General features: G+C 35.5%; 1 protein-coding gene across 1 annotated transcript; it reads right to left on the bottom strand.

The window, feature by feature from the left end:
* Positions 1 to 494: 494 nt before the first annotated feature.
* Positions 495 to 1,876, bottom strand: LOC107651464 (transcription elongation factor, mitochondrial-like). Its single transcript, XM_016431222.2, is given in 2 exon segments — positions 495 to 1,094; positions 1,096 to 1,876. Coding segments are annotated over 2 exon segments (1,035 nt in total). The 5' UTR covers positions 1,531 to 1,876.
* Between the last annotated feature and the right edge of the window lie 15,932 nt (positions 1,877 to 17,808).

Raw genomic sequence — 17,808 nt, 5'->3', positions numbered from 1 at the left:
CAGAGATCATATCTGCTGGTTCTCAAAAGGAGGCTCTGAGTTTCTGCCTGGCAGTTTGCAGAACCTGAAGCTTTTCCAGCTTTGTATGAGGAAGGTCACGATACCAGCTCTATCCACAGAGACTGGTGCAAGGTACCTACCTCTTCTACTTCCTGTCCTGAAGAAACAAAGAAGAGGGTGATACAGACTGCTGGAGGCCTGATGGGTGGGAGAGCTGAAGACTCCCGAGGCCCAAAGGCCTGACTAGAGGTCCAGGAATGGTTCTTTGTTGCCAACTTAAGAGCCCAGTGTGCTGGGAATCATTGCTTTAGAGCTAGATGGGTTTAGAATTAGAGGCCATACAGATGAGGAAGCTAAGGAAACTTGTTCAGGCCCAGACAGAAAGTGTACAACACAGGATTTCAGACTCCAAGTCCAGTGCTCTGTTACATCATGCTGTGAGCAAGACAAGTTTTAGAGCCATTGTCTGTGCCATCTTGCACCCAAGAAAAGCTTTATGATTGAGGGTTGAACACAAAAAGTTCATAGAAAGCCACTGCTTGCAGCAGGGAAACCCACAATTCTTCCTTTATTTCTCTTCCATCAGTCTCCATCATGCTTCTATAGTGCACCAGGCTCTCGAGTGGAAAGGAGACCCGGGGCTTTCCTTGCTTTGGGAAATCTGAGAGAAACTGTTGCACCAAGGCCATGCCACTAGTTCGCATAGTCCCAAGCATCAAATCAAAATGCTTCCCCACCACATTACGGTTCATGCTCAACACCCGATGTTGGCCATCTTGAGCAAACGTTTTGTTTAACAAGGAATACAGCATGGCCTCCACAATGTGGAAGTGTAACGTGACAGGAAACAGAGTGGTCTGCTGAAGAAAATAGGTTCTTTTTTCCAAAATATAAAAATCTGCTTCAGGAATTTTTGAAACTACTGAAGAAATCATTTTCAGATACATAGCCGGCATATATGTTTCTTTCATCAGTTTAAAGTTATTTTCTTGTCACCAGTCAAGAACCATTAGTGTGTTATCAAGATGAGCCCAGGCAATTCTTTCGTTACCAAAAACAATAGAGACAATATTCTTAGCTGCCTTAAGTTTTTTTTCTTTCTATTCCCGGTCTGACAAGCTTTCCTAATGAGTTTTCCAGTATTTTTTTCTCTTTCTTTTTCTCTTTGGACTCTGGATGAAGAATTGAGTCACACACCTTCACTGTACTTTTATACTGAAACAAGGGCACTTCCATTAAGCTTTCCAAGTCTTGAAAGGGTCCATGTTTTTCCCTGTGCTTTACAATGTTGATGGACTTCCTTCCTCGAAGAAATGTGAAAGCGCCAAGTTCATTGACAGATGTTGTGTTGAGAACCTGCAAAATAGCTGATTTCTCTTCAGAAGAGTAAAGATCTTCCAATCTTTTCCCAGTGTCTTTTAAGCTCTCATCTGATGAGACTGAGACAAAGTCTGTTTTCTTCACTGGGGCTATGGATTTTCTCTGACAGCAGGACATATGCAGAGAGTGGTACAGAGATGGGCACATCATAACAGGAAAATGTTTCCATTTTCCTTCCAGGAACAGACGTAGGACACTGAGTGGTCTTTCCACTTCTTAAAAAATCATCTAACCTTACCAATCCTTATAGCACAATAGAATTCTATCACCATTATGTGGAAATCTGTTTAGTCATTCCCCAAGCAAGGACATCCCCTCAGTTTTCAATATTTTGCCACCACAAAAAGCACAGCTATAAATATTTTTGCACAAACAGGTCCATCCCCATTTTTATTATCTCTTTGGGGTACAGACCTAGTGTAGTCATTCCTTGCTATATTGCTGTTCACTTATTATGGATTCACTGTATAGTAGGTTTTTAAAAATATATATATCAAATTCTGTGTCTTGGAGTTTTCACTATGTCACAGGATTTTGCAAATGAATACTATACTGTACACAATGGAAATGCAATATGCCACTACTGCTTGTGCAAGTTTGCCAACGTGAGACTGTACATGGCACACTATTAGCTGATGAAATTAACAACCACAGTATTGGCTGATGAAATTAACAACTACAACACTGTGTTCTGTATCCTGGGTTCTGATAAACTCAGTGACTAAATCATCAGTCTGTTTGCTCTCCTGCATTGTACCCATAAATTCAGAAAGTGTTTATAAGAGTGTGGGAAAGGTTAATAAGAATGTGGAAAAGTTTTGTAGGAGAGTGGGAAGGGTTTATAAAGCCTTAAAATATATCTAAATAATAAAATAAATATAACACTCTTACTTCATGAATTTTCACCTACCAGGGGGATCTCGGGAATGTAACTCCTGTGATAGGAGAGGGATTACTGTAGTGGTATTGCTGGATCAAATGAAATGCATTCTCCTGAATGGTTGGATCAATTCACAACTCCACCAGCAATGCATTAGGGTCCCAATTTTGCCACATCCCCTCTAACATTTATTATTTTCCTTTACTGTCATCTTGCAGAATCTACTAGGTTTGAGGAGGTATCTCAGAGTTGTTTTGATTTGCATTTCTCTAATGGGGGTGGGGATGGGTTAGAACACTTTTTCATATGACTATTGATAGTTTGATTTCTTCATCTGAAAACTGCCTATTCATATAACTTAACCATTTGTCAATTGGGAAATGACTTGATTCTTATAAATTTAACATAGTTCCTAAAAATTTGAGACATTAGACCTTTGTCAGAGAATTTTGTTATAAATTGTTTTCCTAGTTTGTTGCTTCCCTTCTGATTTTGGTTGCTTTGGTTTTGTTTGTACAAAACCTTTTAAAATTAATATAATCAAAATTATTCATTTTATATTTTGTAATGTTCTCTGTCTCTTGCTTAGTCTTAAATTCTTCCCTTCCCCATAGATCTGACAGGTATACTATTCTACATTCACCTAATTTACCTATAATATCATTCTTTATATTTAAGTCATATACCCATTTTGAATTTATCTTAGTATAGGGTGTAAGATATTGATCTAAACCTAAATTTTGCCATACTGTTTTTTTAATTTTCCCAGCAGTTTTTGTCAAATAGTGGGTTCTTGTGACAAAAGTTGGGATCTTTGGGTTTATCAAACACTATCATGCTGAGGTCATTTACTCCAAGTCTATTCCATTGATCCACCCTTCTATCTTTTAGCCAGTACCATTTTGTTTGGATGATCATTGCTTTATATTATAAAGATCTATTCTTCCCTCTCTAAGCCAATTCCAATGAGATTAAGGTTTAAATATTACCCATCGCCCACCTCTTCCTCCCCTCCATTGTATTAGTATTCTCCCTCAGTCCCCTGTGCTTCTTTATGAGATATAATTTTACTTTTTGTTACTTTTTGCTCAATTTTACTTTTTACTCAATTTACTTCTTTTTCCATTTCTCTTAGTATTATCCTCTTTTTCACCCTAGTTTTATCATTTTTTTCATCATATCATCCTAAATACCTTACTACTATACCCCCTATGTATGCTTCTTCTAACTATGATAATGAAAATAATTTTTGAGTTACAGATATTATCTTTCCATATAGGAATTTAAACCATTTGCAGGCCTCAAATTTTGACCTTATTGAAGACCTCACATTTTTTCTCTTTCTCATTTACCTTTTTATGTTTCTCTTGAATTTTGTACTTAGGCATCAAATTTTCTGTTTAAGTCTGGTCTTTTCTTCAGGAATGCTTGGGGTCTTCTTTTTTTTTAAATTACCATACTTTCCCTGAAAGTATATAGTCAGTTTTTCTGGGTAGTTGATTCTTGGTTGTAGATCCAGTTCCCTTGCCTTCCAGAATATCATATCCCAAGCCTTTTAGTCTTTCAATATGGTGGCTGCCAGATCCTGTGTGATCCTTAATGGGGCTCCATGATATCCAGAATTGTTTCTTTCTAGCTGCTTGAGGTATTTTCTCCTTAGACTGGGAGCTCTAGAAGTTAGCTATAACATTCCTGGGAGTTGTCATTTGGGGATTTAATGCAGGAGGTGATCTGTGGATTCTTGCAATATCTATTTTACCTTCTTGTTCAATAATTTCAAGACAGTTTTCTTAGATAATATCTTGTAGTATGATGTCCAAGCATTTTTTTTTGGTCATGACTTTCAGGCAGCCCAATAATTCTTAAATTATGTCTCCTGGATCTTTTTTTCGGGTTAAGTTGTCTTTTCAATGAGATATTTCATATTTTCTTCTATTTTTTCATTCTTTTTATTTTGCTTTATTGTTTCTTGATGTCTCATGAAGACATTAACTTCTATTTGCCCAATTCTAATTTTTAAAGATTGAATCTCTTCCATGACCATTTGATCCTCCCTTTCCATTTGTCCATTTTTCTTCTCTTTTTTCTTCATTTAACTTCTTTTCCTCTTGTTCCAGTAGGTCATTTCTGGCTTTTCAGAGATTGTTTTCTTCCTCTGATTCATGTGTCCCTTTTTCCTAGATGACCTATTTTGCTTTTTCAGCTGTTGCTTTCTTTTTCCCATTTTTTTTCAGCCGGTTTTATTGATTTTTAATTCCTTTTTTGAATTCTTCCACAGCCTGAGTTCAATTCCCAATTTTTTTTAGGTTTTCCTCTAAGTTCCTTGAATCTCATCACCTTCTGTTGGTTCTGGTCTTTGGTCTTTATCACCATAGAATCTTTCCATCATTACCTTTTATTTGGTTGCTTATTCATTTACTCTTTTCCCCCTGTTGCCTATAAGCTAGCCCATCTGCTGATATAATAGATTAGGCCAGTTGAGGTAATCTGCCCTAGGCCAAATCTTCACTCTAGTCAGCTGTGGAGGCCAAAAGTGCCCAGCTTGGTCTTGTTTCTGGTTTTCTCCTTGTACCATGGAACAATTCTTTCTACCTACCTTTCAAGTTATGTTCAGCAGGAGAACCCCATGACTCCAATTTGCTGTTGGATTTGGATTCCTGTTTTTTGAAGCACTTTTTAAAGATTGGTATGGAAGAAAAGGTTTAAGCTTTTTCTGTTTCTAAGCCACCATAATCATTCTGTACCCTTGAATCATTGTTTTTATCAGAGTAGCTAAATCTTTCACAGTTGATCATACTTATATGCTTTTATTGTGAACAATGTTCTTCTGCTTCTACTTACTTCATTTTGCAAGAATTCATACAAGTCTTCCCAGACTTTCTTAAGAAATCATTCTGCTCATCATTTCTTATATCAAAATAATATTCCATCATAATCACCACAACTTGTTCAGATAATCTAAAATAATAGACAGGTTCTCTATTTTTTGTCCTTTATCACCACAAAAAGAACTTCCATAAATATCTTTTTTCCAAAATGACCTTTTTCTATATCACTTCTTTATAAGATAGGGGATGAAGCAAGTATGTTCATTATTTCAATTATTGTGTAATATTGTACTAGAAATGCTAGCACTAAGAGAAGAAAAATAAATTGAAGGAATTAGGATAGGCAGTGAGGAAGCAAAGTTATCACTCTTTGCTGATGGTATGGTGGTATACATAGAGAACCCCAGAAAATCAACCAAAAAAATCAATAGAAACAATTAGCTACAATAAAGTCACAGGATACAAAATAAACCCACATATATCATCAGCACTTCTATTTACCACCAAAAAGGCCCAACAACAAAAGATGAAAAAAGAAATACCTAGGGGGTTATTTATCAAAGCAAAGCCAGTAACTATATGAACACAATTATGAAACACCTATGACAGAAATAAAGTCAGACCTAAATAACTAAAAAAAAAATAATTGCTCATGGATAGACAAATCAATATTGTGAAAATAACAATCCTACCTAAATTAATTTACCCCTTCAGTGCCATAACCAACCAAACTAGGTAAAACAATACATACAATTAGAAAAAGTAATAACAAAATTCATCTGGAAGAACAAAAGTCCAAGAATATCAAGGAAATTAATGAAAAGAATATTAATGAAAGAGGTCTAGTTTATATAGTGATGCCTTATTTGATGGCAGTTTGGAAACAATGAACAAATTTATGACTCTGAAGTAACAATCAGTAGCCAGTAAAGGAGTTAGGTGCATCACAATTTATAGGCTTCCTCTGAAGGACTGTAAGCCTTTGGATGGCAGGATGGTGATTTTTCATCAGGTGAGCATTGAGATACTCCTAGTAAAGTGGTGATATGCTAGAAAGATAAAGGTTTGTTGATCCTATGACCATGGATAGAATGTACATGTCCATCTACATAATAGGTCTTATGTAAAATTATGATATATATTAGGTTACAGATATTCATAAATTATAGTACTAGTTGGTATTAATGCTATTATTATATATGAGTCTAATGTAATTAGTTACATAAGAGTATAATTCATATGAGATATGCTAAGGGTAAATAAATACATGTACTATATACATAGTACCAAATTTAGTTTTATTAACTAAGAAATAAAATTAATACTGAGGCAGTACATAAATTGAAAATACTTAATTCAGGAAGTAATTTAGGAAGAATACCAGCTTTGGATGTTGATGGTGAGTTGTTTGTTACCTTCTTCTTGGGGTGATGTCCTAGAAAGGGGTTTTCATTCACTGTTGACTTACAAAGACAATATTTTTGTTAAATTAATTGGACTAGTGGGTTATGGGTATTTTGGGGTTTTCTTTGTAGTTTTCTAATATGCCTGCTAGGGGTATTAAGATAATAAGTGTGAAGTAAAGGATTGAGGCTAGTTGGCCAATGCTAATTTATGGTTGTTCTACTGATTGACCTCCAATTCAGGTCAGTGTAAGAAGATTGGCTGTTAGTATTTTAAACCTAGTTCCTTTGACTTCCAGAATATCATATGAGGAGCTCTTTCATCCTTTAATGAAGAAGTTGCTAATCTCTTATTATCCTTACTATAGTAGCTTTGCAATATATCATTATTTTCAGCTGCTTGCAATATTTTCTCCTTGACTTGAGAGCTCTAGAATTTGACTATATTCCTGGGAGTTTTTGTTTTAAGATTTCTTTTAGGGGGTCATCAATAAATTCCTTCCATTTCTATTTTACCTTTTGGTTCTAGGACATCAGGTCAGTTTTCCATAAAAATTTCTTGAACATAGATGTCTGGTTCTTTTTTTAAAATGAAACCTTTCAGGAAAAATTCTTAAATAAAATCTCAAACTTTTTTCTAGTTCAGTTGTTTTTCCAATGAGTTATTTCCCATTTTCTTCTATTTTTTTAATAGTTCGTATTTTGTTTCTATTGTTTCTTGGTGTCTTACAGGTTCAGTAGCTTCCACTTGCCCAGCAGTAATTTATAAATTGTTACTTTCATAAATGTGCTTTTCTATCTCTTTTTTTTAATTTGGTCATTTCTGCTTAAGGATTCCTTCTCTTCCATGGATTTTTATACCCTTTTGCCAAGCTATTGGTTTTCTTTTCAGAGTTTTCTTATATCAATCTCATTTTTTTCACAATTTTTCCTTTATCAGTGTTATTTCGTTTTTTAAATCCTTTTTGAGCTCTTCCCAGAATGCTTGTTGAATTTGTATCCAGTTCACATTTTTCTCTGAGGTTTTGTTTGTAGTTATTTTAACATCTTTACTCTTTTGCGTTTGTGTCTTGATCTTCCCTATCACCATAACTTCTTGGGTTATTCAGGGAGGACTAGAAGCCTCTGAGGGTTTGCCAAGCCTTTTCTTATAATTACTCATCCACCTGACTCTCACCTCTGGCTTCAAGGACTTAAAGAATGCATAATGTCCACACCCTTGAAAAACTATCTAGATAAATGGTTTAAACCAGACTGATGGTAGCAAGAGACCTCAGCCCACTGTAGAGTTAGGCAGATGTCTGTCCCAAACATGTGAAGACTTCCCATAGTGGAATGAGTAGAAGAGAACAATTTGTTCTAACAGCCATGAAGATGACTGACACAAGGCACTGTGGAATACTTATGGCTTGGTCAGATAATGAAGACAACAACGTATCCACTTTATAGTAGCCCATTGCCAGTTATATTGACTCTTGCCTTACCATTGGACTCTGATGACTCTATAAGAGTGAATGAAGCTGACAATTTCCTGAGACTTTCCCTCACTTAAATTCAATACATACACAAGTCAGGACATCACCCTGTGGTGTCACTGGCCCTCTTTGCATGAAACAATGATGTACTCTTTGTTAAGTTCTGGTTCTTTTGTTGGTATTTGCTCACATTCCAGACTGTTTCTTGACTTTTAACTTTATATCAAAGTTTTTTTCTGTTCCCAGGGGAGTGAGGACACTACTCTAATCTTCAGGTCTTTCTTACTGCTGCTGTTAGAGCTAGCTCTAGGGATCTGTAAGCTTTTATTGCTCTTAGTGATCCCTCGCACAAATTCTTTATATTGACCTTCATACTTAACCTCAAAACTACATTTCCTCTTTCTTTCATGTTTCTATGTTTTTGTCCTTTAATACTTGGTTTTTAGTTCTGTCTCTTTGTTTTCGCTGCTTCCTATTTATTTTCCTGTTTTTGTTTTTGTTTCATTCTTAGTCTTTTTTCTGTCCTTTTGCCTCAATCTCTGAAACTCTATGTATATGCCTATAGCATATTGTTCTGTTTTTCTGTCAATATTCTCCCTTCTTTTTCACAATCATATGAACTGGTTGAGTGACTCTAGTCAGTTAAATTGATTTCCCAGTGCCCCAGTTAGTTCTCTAAGACCTCAAGTACAGAGCAAGGACAGATCTGCATTAGTAGAGGAATTTTCCTCACTAGGAATTTCCTATAACATTGAAAGCACAGATATCTCTAAAAAATGTGTATATATCACCCCATTTGTTCTTTCTCATTCAGATATTTCACATCTTGTAGGTCCTCTTATACTTTTTTTATAAAAAATTAATTTATTAATTTAAAATTTCCAAATTACATGTAAAAATTTTTACTCATATTTTAAGTTTTGAGCTCCAAATTCTCTCCCTCTATTACATCCTCTCTCCTTGAGAAGGCAAGTAATTACATATTATTTATACATGTGATGTATATGTGTGACATATATATGTATACACACACACACACACACACACACACACACACACATAGGCAGCAAAGTGGTGAAGGGGACAGAGTGCTTGGCCTGGAGTCAAGAAGTCTTATCTTCCTGAGTTCATCTCTGGCATCAGACACTAGTAGTTTGGTTCTAAGCAAGTCAGTTAATGATTTTTTGCTTCAGTGCATCATCTAGATGATCTGGAACAGAAAACAGCAAACCACTCTAGTTCTAATATTTTTCCTGAGTGTATATGTTAATTCCCTATTTGAACCCATTTCAGTGAGAGTAAGGTTCAAACACTGCCAGTCGCCTCCTCATCTTCCCCTACAATGTAAAAGCTCTATTTCATGGCTCTTCTGTGTGAGTTATTTTTTTCCTCTCCCTTTTCCTTTTTCCCAGTGATCCTTCTTTCTTACCATTAAATTTGTTTTGTTTTTTTTAATCATTCCATTATGGTCATCTCAAACCCATGCCCTCTGTATTATATATATGCCTTCTAACTACTCTAATAATTATAAAAATTCTCAGGCATTAAAATATCAACTTCCCATATAGAAATATAAATATTTAAACCTTATTTAATCACTTATTATTTCTCTTTCATGTTGACTTTTATATTTATCTTGAACCTTTTCTTTGAAAGTCAAATTTTTCTATTAAACTTTGGTCTTTTATCAAGAATACTAGTATTTCATTAAATATCTGATAATTGGTCATAATCTTTTTTTGTCTTCTTTAATTGTTCCTTGGTGTCTCACAGATACAGTAGCTTTCCCTTTGCCAAATTCTAATTTGTAAGAAGTCTTTTTAATGAGCTTTTCTTCCTCTTTTTCTATTTGGCATTATTCTCTTCAATGGATTTTTGTGACTTTTATCAGTAAAAATATTTCTTGGTAGTACCCATGAGCAATTAATGTTTTTCCCATTGTTTAGATCTAGCTTTAATTATGTGGAAATGATTTTGTAGTTGTCTTCATATAATCCTTGTGTAAGTCTAGGCAAATAGATTCCTTAATATTTTTTATTGTCTAGGGTGATTTTAAATGGAATTTTTCTTTCCAACTCTTGCTGCTGAATTGTGCTGAAAATGTATAGAAAGGCTAATGATTTATTTGGGCTTACTTTGTATCCTGCAACTTTGCTTAAGTTGTTTATTATTTCCACTAGCTTTTTAATTGATTCTCTAGGATTCTTTAAGTAGACCATCATATCATCTGCAAAGAGTGATAGCTTGGTCTCCTCATTGCCTATTTTAATACCTCAATTTCCTTTCCTTTTCTAGTTGCTACTGCTAGAATTTCTAGTATAATGTTAAATAATAGAGGTAATAACAGGCATCTTTACTTGACTCCTGATCTTATTGGGAAGGCTTCTAACTTATTTTCATTGCAGATGGCACTTGCTGATGGTTTTAAATATATACTGTTTATTATTTTGAGGAAAAGCCCTTTCTAGTGTTTTCAGTAGGAATGGGTGTTGTACTTTGTCAAAGGCTTTTTCTGCATCTATTGAGATAATCATATGATTTTTGTTGGTTTGGTTGTTGATATGGTCAATTATGTGAGTGATTTTCCTAATATTAAACTATCCTTGCATTCCTGGTTTAAATCCCACCTAATCATAGTGAATAATCCTTGTGATCACTTGATGGAGTCTTTTTACTAGCATTCCTTTTAAGATTTTTGCATCTATGTTCATTAAGGAGATTGGTCTGTAGTTTTCTTTTTCTGTTTTTGGTCTGCCTGGTTTTGGAATCAGTACAATATTTCTGTCATAAAAGGAATTTGTTAGAAGTCCTTATTTGCTTATTTTGTCAAATAGTTTGTATAACCTTGTGATCAGTCATTTTTAAATGTTTGATAGAATTCACTTGTGAATTCATCTAGCCCTGAGGATTTTTTCTCAGGGAGTTCTTTGATGGCTTGTTCAATTTCTGTTTCTGATATGGGATTATTTAAGTATTCTATTTCCTCTTCTGTTAATTGAAGCAGTTTTATTTTTGTAAATATATATCCATATTACCTGGGTTGCTGTATTAATTGCCATATAATTGGCAAAATAGTTCTTAATAATTACCTTAACTTTCCCTTCATTAGAAGTGAGGTTACCTGTTTCATCTTTGATACTCTTAATTTGGTTTTCTTCTTTCCTTTTATTATTAGATTAACCAGTACTTTAACTATTTTATTTGTTTTTCAAAGTACCAGCTCCTAGTCTTTTTATTAATTCAATAGTTCTACTTTCAATTTTATTAATTTCTCCTTTAATTTTTAGGATTTGCAATTTAGTTTTTGTCTGGGGATTTTTAATTTGTTCTCTTTCTAGTTTTTTAATTTGCATGCCCAATTCACTGACCTCTCCCCTCTCTGATTTGTTGATATATGCACTCAGAGATATAAAATTTCCCTTGAGTACTGCTTTGGCTGCATTCCATAGATTTTGATATGATGTCTCCTCATTGTCATTCTCTTCAATCAAATTATTAATTATTTCTATGATTTATTCTTTAACCAACCAATTTTGGAAAATCATATTATTTAATTTCCAATTAATTTTTTATTTGCCTTCTCCCCATTTTTGTACTTTTGTTTCCAATGTTTTTATGCCTTATTAAATGGTAAATCTTTGTGAATATATCATGTGCTATTGAAAAGAAGGTGTATTCCTTTTTGTCCCTATTTATTTTTCTTCATATATCTATTAACTCTAATTTTTCTAAGATTTCATTCACTTCTCTTACATATTTCTTATTTATTTTTTGGTTTGATTCATCTAGATCTGATAGATTGCTATTGTCATTTACCCCATGTCTATTCAACTGATCCACCCTCCTATCTCTTCGCCAATACCAGATATTTTGATGATCACTGTTTATAGTACATTTTAAGATCTAGTACTACTAGGTCACCATCCTTCACATTTTTTTCATTAGTTACCTTGATATTATAGATATTTTGCTCTTCCAGATTAATTTAATTATTTTTTTCTAGTTCTATAAAATAGATTTTTGGTATTTTGATAGGTATGGCACTGAATAGTAAATTAATTTAGCAAGAATTATCATTTTTATTATGTTAGCTCAGCCTACCCATAAGCAATTAATGCCTTTCCAATTGTTTATATTTATTTTTGTGTGAAAAATGTTTTGTAATTGTGTTCATATAATTGCTGGGTTTGTCTTAGCAGATTGATTCCAAAATATTTTATATTAACTAGAGTGATTTTAATTAGAGCTTCTCTTTCTGGCTTTTGTTGCTGATTTTTGTTGAAAATATAGAGAAATGCTGATGATTTTTCTCTGTTGTTTTTGTTTTTCTCTTAGTCTTAGTCTCTGTGTGTCTTTTTGTCTTTATCCATGGAGCTCTGTATATGTGGCAATAACTCATTGTTCTTCTTGTCATTTTATTCTTTTCCTTTCTTTCTCTTAATCAATTTCTCTCCCCTCTCACTGTCTTGCTCCTCTGAAAACAAAAGAAGGAATTTTCTCTCCCTTCTGTCCAGCCTCTCTTTGAGAAATAGAGTCATGAGAAATGTCTATTTTTCACTTTTGCTTCCTTTTATGGTTTTACTCTTGATCATGACCATAATTTCTCCTTCATATGCACATATACTCTGGTCATCTTCTTCTCCTGTTCTGCCTGTCCTAGCATCTGAACACCTTCCCAGGTTTGATATGTTAGTATTACCAATGAGAAGCATGACTGGGTAGCCCAAGTATGTAAATGCTAAAATATAGTAGGCAGAAGGTGGAAGAATTCATCATAATAAAATTTTGGCCAGTAAATGAATTTTTATAGTATAAAATAATGCTCTATATAGTATATAAGTACATATTTTGTAAAAAGTCAGATAAGCGATCTGAATTAAAATCAGAAAATCAAGGTTTGAAATCTGGTTCTTCTATTTACTTAACAGCTATGGCATTCAGTTAACTTATCCATGAAGTGAGGTAGGATAAAACCCTCTTCTATTTTTTAAGTCCTATGACTTTCTAAGTTCCCTGAAGCTAGAACCTATTTTATTTTTGTCTTGGCAGCTACAATTTTTAACAGAATGACTGAAACATAATAGGCACTTAATAAATGCTTACTGCTTAACTGAGTTTAGGCATTATTGTGGAAGTTCAAAACCTATGATGGGAGGTAACTCAAAAATGTTACCTTTACCAAAAGTGAATAAATGCCTTTTTAAAGTTTGGTAGCAGTAACCACCTTTAATATCTACCACTAAAATTAAAAACAGAAATCAGAATACAGAAATGGAGATACATATATAATGGTAAAGTCAGTGTTGAAGAATCAATGGAAATGGGTAGGACAGACTCCAGGCATTTCATTAAAAGAAAATCTTCACTGGGAAAGGGGTGAATAAACAGAAAAGGGACAGAAGTTGAATTCTAATATCTATAGAAGAAATGGTCTCAAGTCCAAACCCAAGAAACAGAAATATAGTAGGCGAAGTCGTTTGTTATTTTTTGTGTTTGTTTTTTTTTTTTCTGAGATGCAACTCAAAGAGTTGAAGCACAGAGTTGGTACTAGCTAGGAAAAGCTGTAGCTCCTAACCTTCAGAGCCACATTTTGTCTATTTAACAGATTTTTGTGAAGACCATCATATTGCTTATTTCCACCTCTCTTCTTCCTCTGAAAATGAGTATGCTAACTACCTTGATAAGTTTGAACTCTCCAAATATTTGGGTAATCTAGGGGAGCTATATGGAACTCACTTGAGCAATCAGGATACAGAATAGCTCAACAAACCAAGAATCCTTTTCCGTAACTGAGAATAAACCCATAAAATGCAGAATCGGCTACCCTGAAACTAGTTTAGCTCAAATTAGGCTTGCATGATCTCCGAGCTACCAGCTAACCTTGGACTCTTGGAGAATCCCACTTATCTTGTTGTCAGTACTCAAGCATTGGACTATTTATGTCATCATGCTTATTTTGTTTACTGTTCAATGTGCCAAGAAGTCAGTGCCCCCGTTCATGGAATTTTATACCCCTTATGCTTGGAACTCTCCACCTGGAACACTCCCAGTTCCTTCTCTGAATCAGCCTATTTCCCGACTCCTTTTGTTAGAAAAATTTATAAACCACTTCCTGCTTTTCCCAAACTGGGCTGTTCCATCATTAGACTGTCTGCTCCACAGATTGAATGTAGGTATCTGCTTAACAAAAATTACTCTTGATTGTTACAGGTTATCTTTCAAGTATTATTCCCTACCAGGGAAAGAAGGACTTTGATCTGTAAAATGCCTCATATTCATTCCACTTTTAAATAAAGCACTCCATACCACCCCAAACCTTCTCCAATTCTCATTTGTATTGCTAGGATTGCTTCCCAAAAGTTACATGACTTCTTTTCCCCTCAGGATTCTAGAGAATAAGTAACCCACCCTACAGTTCCTGGAATTCCCATACTCTAAGTCACACAAGCCCACCAATGTGTTCTTCATCGATTGTCAGCCGAAAATTTTTGAAAGAGTACTTGTGCAATGATATCATATTTTTTAGAAAAGGTCTTTATATATCAGACCTAGCAAGAACAATGGTTTCAGAAATAGGTCCCAAAACTAGGGTCCATTTCTTCTTTATAAATATGTCTCTAAATAGTGTAGTCACAAACCACAGAACAAAATGGGACCAAGGAGTGAACTCGCAGCTTATGGTTACTGGATGTGTTTTTGTACTGTTGTGGATCCTGTTACCTAAATTAATGGGAATTCTAGATCTTTTGACCGTTCAAAGTTCACTTAGTTCTCTCATAGTCAATGGTAGAGGTAGGGGGAAGAGGAGAGAGAAGGTTAGGAGAAAGAAAGGATTCTCTTTTTTCCTTTCTCCCACCCAAAAGCATTTCCCTCTCAATACTGTGACTCCATGATATTTGAATTATTTCCTTCTAGCTACTTGCAATACATTTTACCTTGCCTCAGAAATTCTGGAATTTGGTTATAATAGGTCTGGAAGTCTTGGATTTGGGATCCCAGTCAGGTGGTGACTGGTGGATTCTTTCCATTTCTATTTTCCACTCTTATTCAAGGATATCAGGGAAGTTTTCCATGATGATTTCTTCTACTATGGTGTTCAGGATCCTTTTTTTATTTTCCAGATGAGTTTTTTTGCCATTGAGATATTTCAGATTTTCTTTTTTTTTCATTCTTTTGAATGTTTTGTTTCCTGCTGTCTTATGGAGTCATTAGTTTCCATCTAATTTTACAGTTATTTTCTTCATTGAGCTCTTATGTTTCTTTTCCATTGGACCAATTCTACTTTCAAGAAATTGTTTTCTTTAGTGTATTTTTTATCTTCCCTTTCCATTTAGTCCATCCTAGTCTTTAGGGATCCTTCACTGAATTTTTTCCAAGCTGGTTAATCTATCATTTCTCTTATTATTTATTTTTTAAGTTCTTCAAGGAATTCTTTTGGGGCCTGAGACCCTTTCACACTTGCCTTTCAGGGTTCACTTTTCCATTTTGACATTGCTGTCTTCTTCTGTATTCTGATCTTCCCTGTCACTAAAGTAGCTCTCTAAGGTTGGGTTTATTTTTTGTCTTTTGCTCATCTTTCCAGTTATTTTCCCAGTACCTTGTAATCCCAAATTTCCCTCATCTTAAATATTTTCCTCTCCAACTCATCTACTAGCTCCAACTGAAATCTGACATCCCCCTGATGACACAACTTATTTAGGCACATTAACTAGTACTGTCTGTATGTTCATTCATTCTCCCAACTCACTGGTTGAGGTGAAGGTGTTGGAATATTCCTTGCTCCCCCCATTGACACTTCTAGGCTCTCTCCCTTCCACCATCACACAGCAATCTCGCTTCCTTAGAGGTTCATGCTACTCATATCAACCCCTCAATCAAATGACTAGTAGTTGCTGTCTACACATCCCCTACCAAGGTCAGTGTTCTTCCTTCCTCATTGGGTTTGATACACGACTCACAATTATTTATCCTCCCCAATTCCTGGCCCCATACAAAGGGACTTCCATATACATACTGATTCTCCTTCAGCATCCTAACCTCTCAGTTCTTCAACCTACTCTCTTTTCATGATACATTCCTCCATCCCACCTCAGCCATATGCAAAGATAATCATACCCTTAATCTTGCCATCACCCACAAATGCATTTATCTCCATGTTTAAGAATTCTTAAATACCCTTATCCTACCATAATCTATTAGATTTTTACCTCTCCCTCTGCCTTCCCCTATAAACCTTAATTTTCATGGGTACTTTGACCCCAATATAAACATACCATGATCTGCAATCCCTGGATTCTTCACCTCTCTTCCTGACCATCTCCTCTGCATTAGCCATGAACAAATTCAACTCTACGTTGCCTTCCTCTTTTAAATCTATTTCATTATATTACTAATTATGCCTGCCTCATTCATGGATCACTCCCTCCATGTCCTTCATATCTGCTGCTAAATGAAGGTGGAGAAAATCATGCAACTGTTCTGACAGGGTTCACTAGATTTTCCTGTTACATAACCTTAACCAGAGCCCTCACTGCTGCCAGGAAAATCTATGATATTTCTACCAACAGTTTCATCTCCAGCTTCCCAGGGTTCCTCCTCCTCCCACTCTCTCAGCTAAGAACTTTGCTTTCCATGAGATGAAGAACAGTCCTATTCTGTTGGAGACTACAAGTTTTATCCTCTCACAAGGGCTTATCAGGAGAGGGGCGGCCCTAGAGCTACCACCAACAGACTATTTAAATGATGCTGGTATGGGCCCCATTCAAAAGGATCAGGATGGTCCAGGTTAGGCCTGAACTTGCTGCCCGATCATCTATCTCTTCCGAGAGACTTCCCCCTCTGGCCTTCCCATTCTATCACTCATTTTCAGCCTTGCCCTGTATCCTGGCTTATTTCCTACAGCCTACATACAAGTCTATCTCCTCCATCCTAAAAAATCCCTCACTTGATCCTTCCATCCCTGCTAACTCTCACCTTATTTCTCTTGTGCCCTTTGTGGATGAACTCCTCAAGTCTGTCTAAAATAAGTGCTACACTTTCTCTCCTCTCACTCTCTCTTCAACCCCTTAAGAGTCTGGCTTCTGAGCTATCATTCCACCAAAACTGATCTCTTAAAAGTTACTAATGATCTCTCAATTGTCAAATCCAATAGCCTTTTCTCAATCCTCATTCTCTGTGACTCCTCTGGAGCCTTTGCTACCACTGATCACTCTCACCTTGATACTCATTTCTCTCTAGGCTTTGAGGGCATGTCACTCTTCTGGGAAGTCCCACCTATCTGATTGTTCCTTTTCTGCCTCCTTTGCTAGATCCTCTTCTAGACTATGTCTAACCATGGGTTTCCCTCAGGCTTCTGTCCTGGGCCCTCCATTCTTGTCCCTCTATGCTACTTCATGTGATGATCTCATCAGTTCCCATGGATTTATTTACCATCTCTTTGCTATTTCTCAGATCTATATATCCTGTCTCATTCTCTCTGCCTACCTTCAATTTTGCATCTCCAACAGTCTCTCTAGTATCTTAAACTGGATACATAATGAATATCTTAAATTCAATATGTCCAAAATGGAATTTATTATTTTTGTCCTTAAATCCTCACCTACTCCTACCTTAACTATTACTATACAGGTAGCACCATCTACCTAGTCTCTCAGAATCAAAACAGAGTCATCAAGGGTTCCTCATACTCCCTGATCCCCTTATCCAATTTGTTGCTAAGATCTGCCGATTTCTACTTTGCAATATCTCTCCAACAAGTTCTCTTCTCTCCTCTGTCACTGCTACTAGAGCAGGCCCTCATTATCTCATGTCCAGATTAGTGTAATAGCTTGCTGGTGAGCCTG

Source organism: Monodelphis domestica, chromosome 1 (assembly GCF_027887165.1).
Source record: "Monodelphis domestica isolate mMonDom1 chromosome 1, mMonDom1.pri, whole genome shotgun sequence".
NCBI classification, from domain to species: Eukaryota; Metazoa; Chordata; class Mammalia; order Didelphimorphia; family Didelphidae; genus Monodelphis; species Monodelphis domestica.
Note: the sequence above shows the minus strand (reverse complement) of the source record. Positions and strands in the feature narration are given on the sequence as shown.